This window comes from Nerophis lumbriciformis, linkage group LG10 (assembly GCF_033978685.3).
Source record: "Nerophis lumbriciformis linkage group LG10, RoL_Nlum_v2.1, whole genome shotgun sequence".
NCBI classification, from domain to species: Eukaryota; Metazoa; Chordata; class Actinopteri; order Syngnathiformes; family Syngnathidae; genus Nerophis; species Nerophis lumbriciformis.
Window position 1 is genome coordinate 2,106,271 of NC_084557.2, and position 21,492 is coordinate 2,127,762.

The following is a 21,492-nucleotide window of genomic DNA, read 5'->3' on the forward strand; positions in this document are numbered from 1 at the left end:
TTTTTTGGACTTTTTGTGCACTTTTGTTTTGTCACCATAGCAACCATTAGTTTTCACCTGTCACGTCACGCACCTGTTTCACGTTTTTGAGTCACGCAGCTGTTTTCGTTAATCATGTCTGTAGTATTTAAGTTCATTGTTTTCAGTTTGTCTTGCTGGTGACATCCCACAATTATGCTCTGCACATTTCTGACACTTGATTTCATGTCCATCCTGCTCCTTTTAGTCCATGCCAAGTAAGTTTTGTTTATTAATGCTATAGTCTTTTGGTTTCATAGTTTGTTCTCCGCCACTGAGCGCGCTTTTTGTTTGTACTTTATTTTGATATATTAAATAAATCATGTATTTACATTCCCGTCTCGCCCGAGCCAACTTTCCGTTGCATTCCGGAAAAGCAAACACCCAGGACCAAGTCATGACAATTATTTGATTATTCAAACTCAAAGTACTACAAAAAGCGCTCAAGGCAAATACAAGCTTAACGCAGGGAACAAAAGCTAAGACTTAGCATAAACTATGAACCATGAAACTAAAAACGTGAAAAAACTCACTAAACTTTGGCTTGAAATAAATAGCAAGAACTATGGACATGAAACAAAAAGACTTACTGGACACGGCATGAATCGAACAGCATGAACTATGGCAAGAAAAGTCAAAACAGAGCATGAAAAGATCATCAATAACACCGGGCGCAACACTTAGTTTAGAACATGTGCACATGCACAGGGAACAAAAGCTAAGACTTAGCATAAACTATGAACCATGAAACTAAAAACGTGAAAAAACTCACTAAACTTTGGCTTGAAATAAATAGCAAGAACTATGGACATGAAACAAAAAGACTTACTGGACACGGCATGAATCGAACAGCATGAACTATGGCAAGAAAAGTCAAAACAGAGCATGAAAAGATCATCAATAACACCGGGCGCAACACTTAGTTTAGAACATGTGCACATGCACAGGGAACAAAAGCTAAGACTTAGCATAAACTATGAACCATGAAACTAAAAACGTGAAAAAACTCACTAAACTCTGGCTTGAAATAAATAGCAAGAACTATGGACATGAAACAAAAAGACTTACTGGACACGGCATGAATCGAACAGCATGAACTATGGCAAGAAAAGTCAAAACAGAGCATGAAAAGATCATCAATACCACCGGGCACAACACTTAGTTTAGAACATGTGCACATGCACAACACTTAGTTTAGAACATGTGCACATGCAGAACACTTAGTTTAGAACATGTGCACTTGCAGAACACTTAGTTTAGAACATGTGCACTTGCAGAACACTTAGTTTAGAACATGTGCACATGCACAACACTTAGTTTAGAACATGTGCACTTGCACAACACTTAGTTTAGAACATGTGCACATGCAGAACACTTAGTTTAGAACATGTGCACATGCAGAACACTTCGTTTAGAACATGTGCACATGCACAACACTTAGTTTAGAACACGTGCACATGCAGAACACTTAGTTTAGAACATGTGCACATGCAGGACACTTAGTTTAGAACATGTGCACATGCAGAACACTTAGTTTAGAACATGTGCACTTGCAGAACACTTAGTTTAGAACATGTGCACATGCAGAACACTTAGTTTAGAACATGTGCACAAGCAGAACACTTAGTTTAGAACACGTGCACATGCAGAACACTTAGTTTAGAACATGTGCACATGCAGAACACTTAGTTTAGAACATGTGCACATGCAAAACACTTAGTTTAGAACATGTGCACTTGCAGAACACTTAGTTTAGAACATGTGCACATGCAGGACACTTAGTTTAGAACATGTGCACATGCAGGACACTTAGTTTAGAACATGTGCACATGCAGAACACTTAGTTTAGAACATGTGCACAAGCAGAACACTTAGTTTAGAACATGTGCACAAGCACAACACTTAGTTTAGAACATGTGCACATGCAGAACACTTAGTTTAGAACATGTGCACAAGCACAACACTTAGTTTAGAACATGTGCACATGCAGAACACTTAGTTTAGAACACGTGCACATGCAGGACACTTAGTTTAGAACATGTGCACATGCAGAACACTTAGTTTAGAACATGTGCACATGCAGAACACTTAGTTTAGAACATGTGCACAAGCAGAACACTTAGTTTAGAACATGTGCACAAGCACAACACTTAGTTTAGAACATGTGCACATGCAGAACACTTAGTTTAGAACATGTGCACAAGCACAACACTTAGTTTAGAACATGTGCACATGCAGAACACTTAGTTTAGAACACATGCACATGCAGGACACTTAGTTTAGAACATGTGCACATGCACAACACTTAGTTTAGAACATGTGCACATGCAGAACACTTAGTTTAGAACATGTGCACATGCAGAACACTTAGTTTAGAACATGTGCACATACAGAACACTTAGTTTAGAACATGTGCACATGCAGAACACTTAGTTTAGAACATGTGCACATGCAGGACACTTAGTTTAGAACATGTGCACATGCAGAACACTTAGTTTAGAACATGTGCACATGCAGGACACTTAGTTTAGAACATGTGCACATGCAGGACACTTAGTTTAGAACATGTGCACATGCAGGACAAGCAGTCAGTGAGAAGATTGAGGAGTGGACGGGATGGAAATTAGTCATAAATCCAGTGGGGTCAGGCAAGGAAGGGGGATGTGGTGCTTCTTGTGCCAATGAAACGGGCGTCTAAGCAACCGCCGTGACCGACTTCTGCTCCCTGAATCAAACCACGGACGGTCACGCTTCTGTCTCATTTGCATTTTCATATCCAGGCAACTCTGCATAATCTCAAAACCAGATGGGTGTGCTTTTACACTGTATATGCCACCAGCAGCAGTGAGGATGCCATATACTGTATAAATACATACATATATATATATAACCTTGGTATTTACCGTGATGACGGACTGGCAGTGTGTCGCGCCTCGCCAAGGAGCAGCGAGAATACCAAGAAGCGCATATGCCAAATTTTCAAAGAGAACGGCCTACGGATCACGATTGAAGCCAACAAGCAAACCGTCAACTTCCTTGACGTCACTTTCAACCTGAGAAATAACAGCTACCAACCATTCACGAAACCCAACACAACACTCCAATACGTGCACCATGACAGCAACCACCCACCCACCACCACGAAAAGAACACCTACGGGAATCAATAAAAGGCTATCGATGCTGTCATCTAGCAAAGCTGAATTTGACCAAGCAACCCCCCCGTACCAAAAAGCCCTTGATGAAAGCGGATACAATTTCACCCTCACCTATGAACCCACGCCAGGAAACCAGCCAAAAAAGAACAGAAAACGGAACGACATCATCTGGTACAACCCCCCATACAGCAAAAACGTCTCAACGAACATTGGACACAAATTCCTCAATCTGATTGACAAACACTTTCCCAAAGACAACACCCTAAGAAAAGTATTCAACAAGAACAACATTAAATTGAGCTACAGCTGCATGAACAATATACGACAAATCATCTCAAACCACAACAAAACAATTGCAAATGAGCCGTCGGCCCTCAGACAGAGCGACTCCAAAACCAACAAAGGATGTAACTGTCGAAAGAAACCTGATTGCCCTCTCAACGGGGGGTGCTTACAAACATCAGTTGTCTACCAATCTAATGTAATACGCAAGGACATTAACACATCCGACACATATGTAGGATTAACCGAGGGTGAATTCAAAACCAGATGGAACAATCACAAGGCTTCTTTCAGGAACAAAAACCTGCGAAATACCACAGAACTCAGCAAACACATTTGGGACCTCGAAGACAATAATGTTGAATATTCAATAACATGGCAAATTCTTGCATCCAGCACACCTTACAATAGTGGTAATAAAAGATGCAACCTATGCTTGAAAGAGAAACTGTTTATTATTTACCGTCCAGACCTGTCATCCCTCAACAAGCGCAGCGAAATTGTAACAGCATGCCGCCACAGACGGAAACACCTCCTAGGTAACACATGAGCCAATCACCACGCCCCTAGGCCAGCCTGTACCCACCCACTCTGTGCCCTATATAAACCATGGTATGCGAATGCTCCCATTAAAATCTCCTGACGATTGAGGGTACCCCCCCTCATGAAACAGGCCTGTAGAGATGAAATAGTCTTGTGATTTTTTTTTTCCCACACATACATATATTGCGCTCTACTACGGTATCGAGCACTATTTTTTGGATAACCTTATTAAGACATATATATATATATATATATATATATATATAAATCAATGTTTATTTATATAGCCCTAAATCACAAGTGTCTCAATAGATGATCAATGTGAGGTCTTCATAAGCTGAGATGATCAATGTGAGGTCTTTATAAGCTGTAAGCAATTCACATCATCATTGTATCACAAGAAGGTTTGAGATAGCCTACGTCATATATTAGTTTCACCTTGTAAATGTAAACAAACCTTTGCACGGTGTATTTTCTAGGTAGATGACAAAGATTCTTCAACGTTGTAAAATGTTACAAAATATTCCATTCTTGAGTAATATCCACATGTTGTAATTTGTTGAATTCTACAGAATATAATCACGTTTCATCAAACATATATTAACGTTGTTGCCCGAGGGCACACTGACAAAACTTAACCTAGTTTTACTATAACAATCTACAAGGTTAATACAGTTTGCTTCTCTTTCTTCCCCTCCAGTTTTCTGCTTTCCTTTGTATTTCAAGTTATCATGACATATATGTCTTGTTGCATTTGAACAACTGTATTGTTGATAATAGAGGTAATTATTGTTATTATCATTATCAATAGTGATATTTCTATCGGATAGTCGAACCTCGGATTCAGGAGGAACAGTGTGGTTTTCGTCCTGGTCGTGGAACTGTGGACCAGCTCTATACTCTCGGCAGGGTCCTTGAGGGTGCATGGGAGTTTGCCCAACCAGTCTACATGTGCTTTGTGGACTTGGAGAAGACATTCCTGTGGGGAGTGCTCAGAGAGTATGGGGTAACGGACTGTCTTATTGTGGCAGTTCGCTCCCTGTATGATCAGTGTCAGAGCTTGGTCCGCATTGCCGGCAGTAAGTCGGACACGTTTCCAGTGAGGGTTGGACTCCGCCAAGGCTGCCCTTTGTCACTGATTCTGTTCATAACCTTTATGGACAGAATTTCTAGGCGCAGTCAAGGCATTGAGGGGATCTGGTTTGGTGGCTGCAGGATTAGGTCACTGCTATTTGCAGATGATGTGGTCCTGATGGCTTCCTCCGGCCAAGATCTTCAGCTCTCACTGGATAGGTTCGCAGCCGAGTGTGAAGCGACTGGGATGGGAATCAGCACCTCCAAGTCCAAGTCCATGGTTCTCTCCCGGAAAAGGGTGGAGTGCCATCTCCGGGTTGGGGAGGAGATCTTGCCCCAAGTGGAGGAGTTCAAGTACCTCGGAGTCTTGTTCACGAGTGGGGGAAGAGTGGATCGTGAGATCGACAGGCGGATCGGTGCGGCGTCTTCAGTAATGCGGACGCTGTATCGATCCGTTGTGGTGAAGAAGGAGCTGAGCCGGAAGGCAAAGCTCTCAATTTACCGGTCGATCTACGTTCCCATCCTCACCTATGGTCATGAGCTTTGGGTCATGACCGAAAGGACAAGATCACGGGTACAATCGGCCGAAATGAGTTTCCTCCGCCGGGTGGCGGGCTCTCCCTTAGAGATAGGGTGAGAAGCTCTGTCATTCGGGGGGAGCTCAAAGTAAAGCCGCTGCTCCTCCACATCGAGAGGAGCCAGATGAGGTGGTTTGGGCATCTGGTCAGGATGCCACCCGAACCCCTCCCTAGGAAGGTGTTTCGGGCACGTCCGACCGGTAGGAGGCCACGGGGAAGACCCAGGACACGTTGGGAAGACTATCTCTCCCGGCTGGCCTGGGAACGCCTCGGGATCCCCCGGGAGGAGCTGGACGAAGTGGTTGGGGAGAGGGAAGTCTGGGCTTCCCTGCTTAGGCTGCTGCCCCCGCGACCCGACCTCGGATAAGCGGAAGAAGATGGATGGATGGATGGATATTTCTATTGGTATTTGTATTAATCCATTTGTAGTCTAATAATGTTCATTGTCATTTCTGTATTATTATTATTTATTTCACTAACTACTTCTTTGCTATCACTTTTACTATCATATTTGTACATATCCTATTTGCTGATGCTGTTTTGTTGTTGCTGTTATTGTTGTTATTGTTTCTCTCTGTCTTATCCCCCTCTTGTCCTTGCAATTTTCCCCTCTGCCTTCCTTTTTTTTTCTCTTTCTATCAAAAAAAATAAATTCTACAGATTTTTCATGTTTTTCGTGTATTTCCAAAAGTAGTTTTTCCAGGCTGTGTGCCTCCTCAGACCTCCCTGTTGGCTTGGTAAGGTCCTGTTAGCTCTCAGCTAAACACAGTTGAGGCTAATCCCTCCCCCAATTTGTTTGCTTTTTTCCCCCAAATAACAATCAATGAGAGAACCGATAAAGAACCGAATCGTTAAGCAGTATCGAAAGTGGAACCAGAAAAATGCAACCAATTGCCATCCCTACTAGGAAGAGACTCACCACGCCACACTTTAAAAAAGCCTTTGACTGATTCTTTTCCTCTCTTTCCCCCCAATATTTATCCTCGGCATGGTCCCCAGTCTTAACCCTCGCAGCCTTAACCCTCGCAGCATGAACCCTCGCAGCATTAACTCTCACAGCCTTAACCCTCGCAGCGGGCAGTCGGAGAGAAGATGCTGATGCTGTGACTCAAGCAGGCTCAGTGGATCAGCAGGTGGACAGACTCGCTGGAGAGCTTCTGCCAGCAGCTACCTCACCCCAAACTATACTCCCAGTCCATCAAACATATACTCCCAGTCCATCACACATATACTCCCAGTCCATCACACATATACTCCCAGTCCATCACACATATACTCCCAGTCTATCACACATATACTCCCAGTCCATAAGGATAAGCACTGTCCTGGTGACAACAGTCCTTTCATGGTCACTTCCTACAGGAACGCCATCCAAACATGGCTTCATGATCCTCACCGTCTTCACCACATCGTTGGCAGTATCAAAGTCGGTTACGGACACGGCAACGGCTCAAGCTCAGTATTGACCAATACTCAAGGCTCTAATATCGGTATCAGAAGTGGAAAAAGTTGCATGGAAACAGCTCTAACATCGTATTTTCCAAATAGTGTTTTTGTTGTTAAAACAGAAATAAATACATTGGTAGCTCAACTTAGTAATATTTTGGGAACAAAGTTATCTCCCGGCTTTTTCTAATGCTTTAAATATTGAGCATGGTTGAAGTTATCAGCTTTAGAGATGCTACATGGTGCAGCTAATGCCACAGATCTGCCCCAAAATATCCGTTCTAACTTGTTAGCATTAGCTTGTAGCTAGAGATACAAATAATTTTGTTTTCCAAAGTGTCGCCCAGCTGACATCATCCAACCAAGTCTAGAGACTCTCCCAGCGACATCGTTCAGTCCAGTCCAGTCACTCTCCCAGCGACATCGTTCAGTCCAGTCCAGTCACTCTCCCAGCGACATCATCTAGTCCAGTCCAGAGACTTTCCCACCACATCATCCAGTCCAGTCCAGAGACTCTCTCACCACATCATCCAGTCCAGTTCAGAGACTCTCCCAACACATCATCCAGTTCAGTCCAGAGACTCTCCCACCACATCATCCAGTCCAGTCCAGAGACTCTCTCACCACATCATCCAGTCCAGTCCAGAGACTCTCCCACCACATCATCTAGTCCAGTCCAGAGACTCTCCCACCACATCATCTAGTCCAGTCCAGAGACTCTCTCACCACATCATCCAGTGCAGTCCAGAGACTCTCTCACCACATCATCCAGTCCAGTTCAGTGACTCTCCCACCACATCATCTAGTCCAGTCCAGAGACTCTCTCACCACATCATCCAGTCCAGTTCAGAGACTCTCCCAACACATCATCCAGTTCAGTCCAGAGACTCTCCCACCACATCATCCAGTCCAGTCCAGAGACTCTCTCACCACATCATGCAGTCCAGTCCAGAGACTCTCCCACCACATCATCTAGTCCAGTCCAGAGACTCTCTCACCACATCATCCAGTCCAGTTCAGTGACTCTCCCACCACATCATCTAGTCCAGTCCAGAGACTCTCCCACCACATCATCCAGTCCAGTCCAGATACTCTCTCACCACATCATCCAGTCCAGTTCAGTGACTCTCCCACCACATCATCCAGTCCAGTCCAGAGACTCTCCCACCACATCATCCAGTCCAGTCCAGAGACTCTCTCACCACATCATCCAGTCCAGTTCAGAGACTCTCCCACCACATCATCCAGTTCAGTCCAGAGACTCTGTCACCACATCATCCAGTCCAGTTCAGTGACTCTCCCACCACATCATCCAGTTCAGTCCAGAGACTCTCCCACCACATCATCCAGTCCAGTTCAGAGACTCTCTCACCACATCATCCAGTCCAGTTCAGTGACTCTCCCACCACATCATCCAGTTCAGTCCAGAGACTCTCCCACCACATCATCCAGTCCAGTGCAGAGACTGTCTCACCACATCATCCAGTCCAGTCCAGAGACTCTCCCGCCACATCACCTTGTTGGGAAAAGTAGGGAGTTGTTTGTGACCTTGATGGGAAAAGTAGGGAGTTGTTTTTGACCTTGATGGGAAAAGTAAGTAGTTGTTTGTGACCTTGATGGGAAAAGTAGGTAGTTGTTTGTGACCTTGATGGGAAAAGTAGGGAGTTGTTTGTGACCTTGATGGGAAAAATAGGGAGTTGTTTGCGACCTTGATGGGAAAAGTAGGGAGTTGTTTGTGACCTTGATGGGAAAATAGGGAGTTGTTTTTGACCTTGATGGTAAAAGTAGGGAGTTGTTTGTGACCTTGATGGGAAACATAGGGAGTTGTTTGTGACCTTGATGGGAAAATAGGGAGTTTTTTGGGACCTTGATGGGAAAAGTAGGGAGTTGTTTTTGACCTTGATGGGAAAAGTAGGGAGTTGTTTGTGATCTTGATGGGAAAATAGGGAGTTGTTTGTGACCTTGATGAGAAAAGTAGGGAGTTGTTTGTGACCTTGATGGGGAAAGTAGGGAGTTGTTTGTGACCTTGATGGGAAACATAGGGAGTTGTTTGTGACCTTGATGGGAAAATAGGGAGTTTTTTGGGACCTTGATGGGAAAAGTAGGGAGTTGTTTTTGACCTTGATGGGAAAAGTAGGGAGTTGTTTGTGATCTTGATGGGAAAATAGGGAGTTGTTTGTGACCTTGATGAGAAAAGTAGGGAGTTGTTTGTGACCTTGATGGGACAATAGGGAGTTGTTTTTTACCTTGATGGGAAAAGTAGGGAGTTGTTTGCGACCTTGATGGGGAAAGTAGGGAGTTGTTTGTGACCTTGATGGGAAAAGTAAGTAGTTGTTTGCGACCTTGATAGGAAAAGTAGGGAGTTGTTTGTGACCTTGATGGGAAAAGTAGGGAGTTGTTTTTGACCTTGATGGGAAAAGTAAGTAGTTGTTTGTGACCTTGATGGGAAAAGTAGGTAGTTGTTTGTGACCTTGATGGGAAAAGTAGGGAGTTGTTTGTGACCTTGATGGGAAAAATAGGGAGTTGTTTGCGACCTTGATGGGAAAAGTAGGGAGTTGTTTGTGACCTTGATGGGAAAATAGGGAGTTGTTTTTGACCTTGATGGTAAAAGTAGGGAGTTGTTTGTGACCTTGATGGGAAACATAGGGAGTTGTTTGTGACCTTGATGGGAAAATAGGGAGTTTTTTGGGACCTTGATGGGAAAAGTAGGGAGTTGTTTTTGACCTTGATGGGAAAAGTAGGGAGTTGTTTGTGATCTTGATGGGAAAATAGGGAGTTGTTTGTGACCTTGATGAGAAAAGTAGGGAGTTGTTTGTGACCTTGATGGGGAAAGTAGGGAGTTGTTTGTGACCTTGATGGGAAACATAGGGAGTTGTTTGTGACCTTGATGGGAAAATAGGGAGTTTTTTGGGACCTTGATGGGAAAAGTAGGGAGTTGTTTTTGACCTTGATGGGAAAAGTAGGGAGTTGTTTGTGATCTTGATGGGAAAATAGGGAGTTGTTTGTGACCTTGATGAGAAAAGTAGGGAGTTGTTTGTGACCTTGATGGGGAAAGTAGGGAGTTTTTTTTACCTTGATGGGGAAAGTAACGAGTTTCTTTTTACCTTGATGGGAAAAGTAGGGAGTTGTTTGTGACCTTGATGGGAAAAGTAGGGAGTTGTTTGTGACCTTGATGGGACAATAGGGAGTTGTTTTTTACCTTGATGGGAAAAGTAGGGAGTTGTTTGCGACCTTGATGGGGAAAGTAGGGAGTTGTTTGTGACCTTGATGGGAAAAGTAAGTAGTTGTTTGCGACCTTGATAGGAAAAGTAGGGAGTTGTTTGTGACCTTGATGGGAAAAGTAGGGAGTTGTTTTTGACCTTGATGGCAAAAGTAGGGAGTTGTTTGTGACCTTGATGAGAAAAGTAGGGAGTTGTTTTTGACTTTGATGGGGAAAGTAGGGAGTTGTTTGTGACCTTGATGGGAAAAGTAGGGAGTTGTTTGTGACCTTGATGGGGAAAGTATACCACACACATATATATATATATATATCTGTGTGTGATGTTATCTAATGATAGATGTTTTAGGTCATGGTCCTAGTGTACTTCCAACATGTCTACAGTTACAACATGATACGTGCGTATATTTTCTGCGCTCCCTGCATCTCCGTGTTGGTCCCTCTTACTTCCTCAGCATGACATTTAATATGATTAGTAGTTGTGAAAATATACACATCTAAAAATATAAGTCCTGTGACATAAACCAGCCAGTTCTTGTTGTACGTTTTGGTTTGAAAAATGTAACTGTGAGCAAGTTGCAAAACAATCTAACTGCAATTAATCACAAACAATATTGCATTAATCATGTATATATGCAGATTAATCACAACAAACATAGCATTAATCATGTATATATGCAGATTAATCACAACAAACATTGCATTAATCATGTATATATGCAGATTAATCCCAACAAACATTGCATTAATCATGTATATATGCAGATTAATCACAACAAACATTGCATTGATCATGTATATATGCAGATTAATCACAACAAACATTGCATTAATCATGTTTATACTCAGATTAATCACAACAAACATTGCATTAATCATGTATATATGCAGATTAATCACAACAAACATTGCATTAATCATGTATATATGCAGATTAATCACAACAAACATAGCATTAATCATGTATATACACAAATTAATCACAAACAACGTTGCATTAATCGTGTATATACGCAGATTAATCCCAACAAACATTGCATTCATCATGTATATACACAGATTAATCACAACAAACATTGCATTAATCATGTATATATGCAGATTAATCACAAGCAACATTGCATTAATCATGTATATACACAAATTAATCACAAACAACATTGCATTGATCATGATTATACGCAGATTAATCACAACAAACATTGCATTAATCATGTATATATGCAGATTAATCACAACAAACATAGCATTAATCATGTATATATGCAGATTAATCCCAACAAACATTGCATTCATCATGTATATATGCAGATTAATCACAACAAACATAGCATTAATCATGTATATATGCAGATTAATCAAAACAAACATAGCATTAATCATGTATATATGCAGATTAATCAAAACAAACATAGCATTAATCATGTATATATGCAGATTAATCACAACAAACATTGCATTAATCATGTATATATGCAGATTAATCACAAACAACATTGCATTAATCATGTATATATGCAGATTAATCCCAACAAACATAGCATTAATCATGTTTATACTCAGATTAATCAAAACAAACATAGCATTAATCATGTATATATGCAGATTAATCACAACAAACATTGCATTTATCATGTATATATGCAGATTAATCACAACAAACATTGCATTAATCATGTATATATGCAGATTAATCCCAACAAACATTGCATTCATCGTGTATATATGCAGATTAATCACAAACAAAATTGCATTAATCATGTATATATGCAGATTAATCACAACAAACATTGCATTAATCATGTATATACGCAGATTAATACCAACAAACATAGCATTAATCATGTATATATGCAGATTAATCACAAACAACATTGCATTAATCATGTATATATGCAGATTAATCCCAACAAACATTGCATTAATCATGTTTATATGCAGATTAATCACAACAAACATTGCATTAATCATGTATATACACAAATTAATCACAACAAACATTGCATTAATCATGTATATACACAGATTAATCACAACAAACATTGCATTAATCATGTATACATGCAGATTAATCACAACAAACATTGTATTAATCATGTTTATATGCAGATTAATCACAACAAACATTGCATTAATCATGTATATATGCAGATTAATCACAACAAACATTGCATTAATCATGTATACATGCAGATTAATCACAACAAACATTGCATTAATCATGTTTATATGCAGATTAATCCCAACAAACATAGCATTAATCATGTATATATGCAGATTAATCACAACAAACATAGCATTAATCATGTATATATGCAGACTAATCACAACAAACATTGCATTAATCATGTATACACGCAGATTAATACCAACAAACATAGCATTAATCATGTATATATGCAGATTAATCACAACAAACATAGCATTAATCATGTATATATGCAGATTAATCCCAACAAACATTGCACTAATCATGTATATACACAGATTAATCCCAACAAACATTGCATTAATCATGTATATACACAGATTAATCACAACAAACAGCATTAATCATGTATATATGCAGATTAATCACAACAAACATTGCATTAATCATGTATATACACAGATTAATCACAAAAAACATTGCATTAATCATGTATATACGCAGATTAATCACAAACAACATTGCATTAATCATGTATATACACAGATTAATTACAACAAACATTGTATTAATCATGTATATATGCAGATTAATCACAACAAACATAGCATTAATAATGTATATACACAAATTAATCCCAACAAACATTGCATTAATCATGTATATATGCAGATTAATCACAACAAACATAGCATTAATCATGTATATATGCAGATTAATCCCAACAAACATTGCACTAATCATGTATATACACAGATTAATCCCAACAAACATTGCATTAATCATGTATATATGCAGATTAATCACAACAAACATTGCATTAATCATGTATATACACAGATTAATCACAAAAAACATTGCATTAATCATGTATATACGCAGATTAATCACAAACAACATTTCATTAATCATGTATATACACAGATTAATTACAACAAACATTGCATTAATCATGTATATACGCAGATTAATCACAAACAACATTTCATTAATCATGTATATACACAGATTAATTACAACAAACATTGTATTAATCATGTATATATGCAGATTAATCACAACAAACATAGCATTAATAATGTATATACACAAATTAATCCCAACAAACATTGCATTAATCATGTATATATGCAGATTAATCACAACAAACATAGCATTAATCATGTATAAATGCAGATTAATCACAACAAACATTGCATTAATCATGTTTATATGCAGATTAATACCAACAAACATTGCATTAATCATGTATATATGCAGATTAATCACAACAAACATTGCATTAATCATGTATATACACAGATTAATCACAAAAAACATTGCATTAATCATGTATATACGCAGATTAATCACAAACAACATTGCATTAATCATGTATATACACAGATTAATTACAACAAACATTGTATTAATCATGTATATATGCAGATTAATCACAACAAACATAGCATTAATAATGTATATACACAAATTAATCCCAACAAACATTGCATTAATCATGTATATATGCAGATTAATCACAACAAACATAGCATTAATCATGTATATATGCAGATTAATCCCAACAAACATTGCACTAATCATGTATATACACAGATTAATCCCAACAAACATTGCATTAATCATGTATATATGCAGATTAATCACAACAAACATTGCATTAATCATGTATATACACAGATTAATCACAAAAAACATTGCATTAATCATGTATATACGCAGATTAATCACAAACAACATTTCATTAATCATGTATATACACAGATTAATTACAACAAACATTGCATTAATCATGTATATACGCAGATTAATCACAAACAACATTTCATTAATCATGTATATACACAGATTAATTACAACAAACATTGTATTAATCATGTATATATGCAGATTAATCACAACAAACATAGCATTAATAATGTATATACACAAATTAATCCCAACAAACATTGCATTAATCATGTATATATGCAGATTAATCACAACAAACATAGCATTAATCATGTATAAATGCAGATTAATCACAACAAACATTGCATTAATCATGTTTATATGCAGATTAATACCAACAAACATTGCATTAATCATGTATATATGCAGATTAATCACAACAAACATTGCATTAATCATGTATATACACAGATTAATCACAAAAAACATTGCATTAATCATGTATATACGCAGATTAATCACAAACAACATTGCATTAATCATGTATATACACAGATTAATTACAACAAACATTGTATTAATCATGTATATATGCAGATTAATCACAACAAACATAGCATTAATAATGTATATACACAAATTAATCCCAACAAACATTGCATTAATCATGTATATATGCAGATTAATCACAACAAACATAGCATTAATCATGTATATATGCAGATTAATCCCAACAAACATTGCACTAATCATGTATATACACAGATTAATCCCAACAAACATTGCATTAATCATGTATATATGCAGATTAATCACAACAAACATTGCATTAATCATGTATATACACAGATTAATCACAAAAAACATTGCATTAATCATGTATATACGCAGATTAATCACAAACAACATTTCATTAATCATGTATATACACAGATTAATTACAACAAACATTGTATTAATCATGTATATATGCAGATTAATCACAACAAACATAGCATTAATAATGTATATACACAAATTAATCCCAACAAACATTGCATTAATCATGTATATATGCAGATTAATCACAACAAACATTGCATTAATCATGTATATATGCAGATTAATCACAACAAACATTGCATTAATCATGTATATATGCAGATTAATCACAACAAACATTGCATTAATCATGTTTATATGCAGATTAATCCCAACAAACATAGCATTAATCATGTATATATGCAGATTAATCCCAACAAACATAGCATTAATCATGTTTATATGCAGATTAATCACAACAAACATAGCATTAATCATGTATATATGCAAATTAATCACCCAATGTATTTCTTCTATGCCTTCTAATCAATACTAACAGTAAAATGGCATTTGTGTCCAAATATTGGGGTTATTTTTGTAAGTTAAATGCAAGTGAGTCATTCTGCTAATAATATTAGTGATTCATCTACATTCAAAAGTGTGATTAATCTGATTTTAAAAAGTAATTGTTTGACGATAATCATGAATTAATTTCAAATCTGTCCAGGGCCAATAATAAAGAAATTGGCCCCTGATTGAGTTGAATAATTGAGGTGAATGTGTCCTCCTGAGGACCTCCGCAGTTTGTTTGGATTTTATTTCTTTTTTTTTCAGATTTACAAATTCTGGGACAAAATAGTCTTTTTTATGAGCAAGACTCCAACCAAAAATAAGCTTTTTATGAGCAAGACTCCAAGGAGCAGTGCAGAGTCCTCAGGAGGGAAACAAGCACACGCTCACTCAACCACAAGTTGGCGTCACAACAAAGAAAAGAAAAGAAAGTCTCTGCACCACCGAGATGTGATTTAGAGAAGGTGAGGAAGTCCCAGGAGAGCAAAGTTCACACACAAACATTCCTATCCAAGCAGGATCTCCTGACCACTGCCTAAACTTTACCAATGATTAGAAACAAATAGACTCCATAAAAGCGAAAGTCAGCAGAAGGAAAGAGCTTGACACTATGGTTACCACACACCTGCTGGGAGGTCAAGACCTCTTCACTTTCACTTTCACTTTCACTTCCAACCCTCCGTCAGCAAAAGGAAACTGCTTCACACTATGGTCACCACACACCTGCTGGGTGGTCAAGACCCCTTCACTTTCACTTTCACTTTCATCCCCTCCATCAGCAGAAAGAAAGAGCTTGACACTATGGTTACCACACACCTGCTGAGAGGTCAAGACCTCTTCACTTTCACTTTCACTTTCACTTCCAACCCTCCGTCAGCAAAAGGAAACTGTTTCACACTATGGTCACCACACACCAGCTGGGAGGTCAAGACCCCTTCACTTTCACTTTCACTTTCATCCCTCATCAGCAGAAAGAAAGAGCTTGACACTATGGTCACCACACACCTACTGGGAGGTGAAGACCCCTTCACTTTCACTTTCACTTTCATCCCTCCATCAGCAGAAGGAAAGCGCTTGACACTATGGTCACCACACACCTGCTGGGAGGTCAAGACTCCTTCCCTTTCACTTTCACTTTCACTTTCATCCCTCTGTCAGCGGAAAAAAACCGCTTCACACTATGGTCACCACACACCTGCTGGGAGGTCAAGACGCTCTCTCACACTTTCACTTTCACTTTCATCCCTCCATCAGCAGAAGAAAAGAGCTTGACACTATGGTCACCACACACCTGCTGGGAGGTCAAGACCCCTTCACTTTCACTTTCACTTTCACTTTCATCAGCAGAAGGAAAGAGCTTGACCCTATGGTCACCACACACCTGCTTGGAGGTCAAGACCCCTTCACTTTCACTTTCACTTTCATCCCTCCATCAGCAGAAGAAAAGAGTTTGACACTATGGTCACCACACACCTGCTGGGAGGTCAAGACCCCTTCCCTTTCACTTTCACTTTCACTTTCACCCCTCTGTTAGCAGAAGGAAACCGCTTCACACTATGGTCACCACACACCTGATGGGAGGTCAAAACCCCCTCTTTCACTTTCACTTTCATCCCTCCATCAGCAGAAGGAAATAGCTTGACCCTATGGCCACCACACACCTGCTGGGAGGTCAAGACCCCTTCACTTTCACTTTCACTTTCATCCCTCCATCAGCAGAAGGAAAGAGCTTGACACTATGGTCACCACACACCTGATGTGAGGTCAAAACCCCCTCTTTCACTTTCACTTTCATCCTTCCATCAGCAGAAGGAAAGAGCTTGACACTATGGTCACCACACACCTGCTGGGAGGTCAAGACCTCTTCACTTTCACTTTCACTTCCATCCCTCCGTCAGCAGAAGGAAACCGCTTCACACTATGGTCACCACACACCTGCTGGGAGGTCAAGACCTCTTCACTTTCACTTTCACTTCCATCCCTCCGTCAGCAGAAGGAAACCGCTTCACACTATGGTCACCACACACCTGCTGGGAGGTCAAGACGCTCTCTCTCTCACTTTCACTTTCACTTTCAGCCCTCCATCAGCAGCATCTCACCTGTCCTATCTCATACAGCAGCTTGTAGTGTTCCTCTCGCTTCTGTAAAGTGCACAGATTGCAGCCCATTATAGTTGTCGTGGAAACGGCAGGCGTCCAATCCTCCGCGGCGGCGGACACGAGCGAGAGGGGAAGTGGGGAGGGGGTCAGCGGGGAGGGGGTCAGGGTCCACACGGCGCAGCGCTGCTTGTCATCTCCAGGTGCAGAGGAGGCGCCACTCTCCTTTGGCAGCTTCACGTCCGCCGCCTCGTCCTTCCTTCCCCGCGTCTCGGTGTGTCTCGCACGCTGGAGGAGTTGTGGCTGGACCAGCCCTCCCATCACATGATGACGCAGGCTGCTGATGCCGGCGAGGCGGGACTAGAGAGGAGAGGGGGAGGAGCTTGTGTGGCTGCTTAGACGATGAGCTTCTTTGTGTGAGAGCCGCTTCACTTCTGAGGATGGAGACATCAGGGATGTGCTCCTACTTCATTATGTTGACGATAGAGGCTGAGGCCATGTCCGCGTCAACAGAGGCTCACAAGCACATATTTGGGGTTGAAAGGAGTGTAGTTTGAAAAGTGTTTATGTCTACACACAAACACACACACCTGCTGTCCAATCAGAAGCCTGGAAAAGAAGCCAGAGCTGACTTGCTGGCATTACACCTCCTATTATTATTATTATTAGGGCCCGCAATGGGACATAAGGACCTATTGTTATTGTAAGGTTTTATTATTCTTTCTTTCTTTCTTCTTCCGCCGCCTCTTCGAGCACTAATTTGACCCACTTAACATGCTTCAAAACTCACCATATTTGACCCACACATCAGGACCTGCGAAAATTGCCTTTTAATAAAAAAAAACCAAACCCCAAAACTCAAAATTGCGCCCCCCTAGGAAGAAGAAAAAACTACGCTGCCTGTAACTCCCACTAGGAAGGTCGGAGAGACATGAAACAAAAACCTTTATGTAGGTCTGACTTAGACCTACATTTTTCAATTGTACATCTTCGGGCTAAAATCAACAGGAAGTTGGCAATTCCCCCTTCAAGACAAAAAAGTACTAAAAACAGTCACTTTTGCCTCTTTGAGCTCTAATTTGACCCCCTTAACATGCTTCAAAACTCACCAAACTGAACACACACATATCAGGACTGGCAAAAACTGTGATCTAATGAAAAAACCTAACCCCAAATCTAAAAATTGTGCTCTACAGCAATTTTTTAATAAAACGCACAAAAAACTGCTCCTCGGATGAAAAATCTGACAAAACTGCCTGTAACTCCGACTGGGAAGGTCGGAGAGACATGAAACAAAAACCTCTATGTAGGTCTCACTTAGACCTACATTTCATAAATTGACAACCCCCAGCAAAAATCAACAGGAATTTTGCTATTCCCCCTTCAAAACAAACTTTTTGTAAAAAACGGTCACCTTTCTTCAAAATCTATCTCCTCTGAGCGCGTTTGTCGTTTTGGCTTCAAACTAACACAGGAGAGAGATTAAACCCTTGTGTATAAAATAACAGAACAGCTTTTTAATACCTGCTCCGGTTTTGATTTTATGACCCTTCAAAGACCCGCTGCGCTGCTGTTTTTTTAAGATGGCTGCTTTAAAGCAGGAAGCACCAGTGTGCCCACACAATGCAGACAAGGTAGGTACACTAGACAAAAGTATTGGGACACTTATGACTACCACCAGACAAAAGTATTGGGACACTTAGGACTACCACTGGACAAAAGTATTGGGACACTTAAGCCGAAAACTGGACAAAAGTATTGGGACACTTAGGCCGAAAAACTGGACAAAAGTATTGGGACACTTGGGACTACAACTTGACAAAAGTATTGGGACACTTAGGACTACAACTTGCCAAAAGTATTGGGACACTTGGGACTAAAACTGGACAAAAGTATTGGGACACTTAGGACTAGCACCTGCCAAATACGCGGGCCCGTCCAACGCTGCTTGCAGCTTTAATTATTCTTTATTCTTCCGCCGCCACAACAAACTGTAATTTGACCCACTTAACATGCTTCAAAACTCACCATATTTGACCCACACATCAGGACCTGCGAAAATTGCCTTTTTAAAAAAAAAAAACGAACCACAAAACTCAAATTTGCGCTCTAGCGCCCCCTAGAAAAAAAAAATACTAGACTGCCTATAACTCCCACTAGGAAGGTCAGACAGACATGAAACAAAAACCTCTATGTAGGTCTGACTTACACCTACCTTTCATAATTGTACATTGTCGGGCAAAAATCAACAGGAAGTTGGCAATTCCCCCTTCAAGACAAAAAAGTACTAAAAACAGTCACTTTTGCCTCTTTGAGCTCTAATTTGAACCCCTTAACATGCTTCAAAACTCACCAAACTGAACACACACATCAGGACTGGCAAAAACTGTGATCTAAAGGAAGGTCGGAGAGACATGAAACAAAAATCTCTCCGTAGGTCTCACTTAGACCTACATTTCATATAATTGACAACCCCCAGCAAAAATCAACATGAAGTTTGCTATTCCCCCTTCAAAACAATTTTTTTGTAAAAACCGGTCACCTTCCTTCAAAAACGAACTCCTCTGAGCGCGTTTGTCGTTTCGCCTTCAAACTAACACAGGAGAGAGATTAAACCCTTGTGCATAAAATAACAGAACCGTTTTGTGATACCTGCTCCGGTTTTGATTTTATGACCCTTCAAAGACCCGCTGCACTGATGCTGCCGCGCTGCTGTTTTTTTAAGATGGCTGCTCAAAAGCAGGAAGCACCAACGTGCCCACACAATGCAGACAAGGTAGGTACACTAGACAAAAGTTTTGGGACACTTCAGACTAAAAGTAGACAAAAGTATTGGGACACTTAGGACTAGCACCTGCCAAATACGCGGGCCCGAACAACGCTGCTTGCAGCTTTAATTATTCTTTCTTTCTTTCTTCTTCCGCCGCCTCTTCGAGCACTAATTTGACCCACTTAACATGCTTCAAAACTCACCATATTTGACCCACACATCAGGACCTGCGAAAATTGCCTTTTAATAAAAAAAACCAAACCCCAAAACTCAAAATTGCGCTCTAGCGCCCCCTAGGAAGAAGAAAAAACTACGCTGCCTGTAACTCCCACTAGGAAGGTCGGAGAGACATAAAACAAAAACCTTTATGTAGGTCTGACTTAGACCTACATTTGTACATCTTCGGGCTAAAATCAACAGGAAGTTGGCAATTCCCCCTTCAAGACAAAAAAGTACTAAAAACAGTCACTTTTGCCTCTTTGAGCTCTAATTTGAACCCCTTAACATGCTTCAAAACTCACCAAACTGAACACACACATCAGGACTGGCAAAAACTGTGATCTAATAAAAAGACCTAACCCCAAATTCAAAAATTGCGCTCTACAGCAATTTTTGAATAAAACGGAGAAAAAACTGCTCTTCGGAAGAAAAAAATTACAAAACTGCCTGTAACTCCCACTGGGAAGGTCGGAGAGACATGAAACAAAAATCTCTCCGTAGGTCTCACTTAGACCTACATTTCATAAATTGACAACCCCCAGCAAAAATCAACAGGAAGTTTGCTATTCCCCCTTCAAAACAATTATTTTGTAAAAACCGGTCACCTTCCTTCAAAAACTATCTCCTCTGAGTCGTTTCGGCTTCAAAATAACACAGGAGAGTGCATAAAATAACAGAACCGTTTTGTGATACCTGCTCCGGTTTTGATTTTATGACCCTTCAAAGACCCGCTGCGCTGATGCTGCTGCAATGCTGTTTTTTTAAGATGGCTGCTTAAAAGCAGGAAGCACCAACGTGCCCACACAATGCAGACAAGGTAGGTACACTAGACAAAAGTCTTGGGACACTTCAGACTAAAAGTACACAAAAGTATTGGGACACTTAGGACTAGCACCTGCCA

At 40.1% G+C, this 21,492-nt stretch overlaps 1 protein-coding gene across 1 annotated transcript in view; it reads right to left on the reverse strand.

Annotated features, from left to right (window-relative positions):
• LOC133612755 (PDZ domain-containing RING finger protein 4-like) overlaps window positions 1-17,845 on the reverse strand; it is a 190,132-nt gene extending 172,287 nt beyond the window's left edge. The window contains exon 1 of the mRNA XM_061970434.1: window positions 17,606-17,845. Coding sequence (XP_061826418.1) covers window positions 17,606-17,674 — 69 coding nt within the window. The 5' untranslated portion in view covers window positions 17,675-17,845. The remainder of the gene's footprint in view (window positions 1-17,605) is intronic.
• Window positions 17,846-21,492: the final 3,647 nt, after the last annotated feature.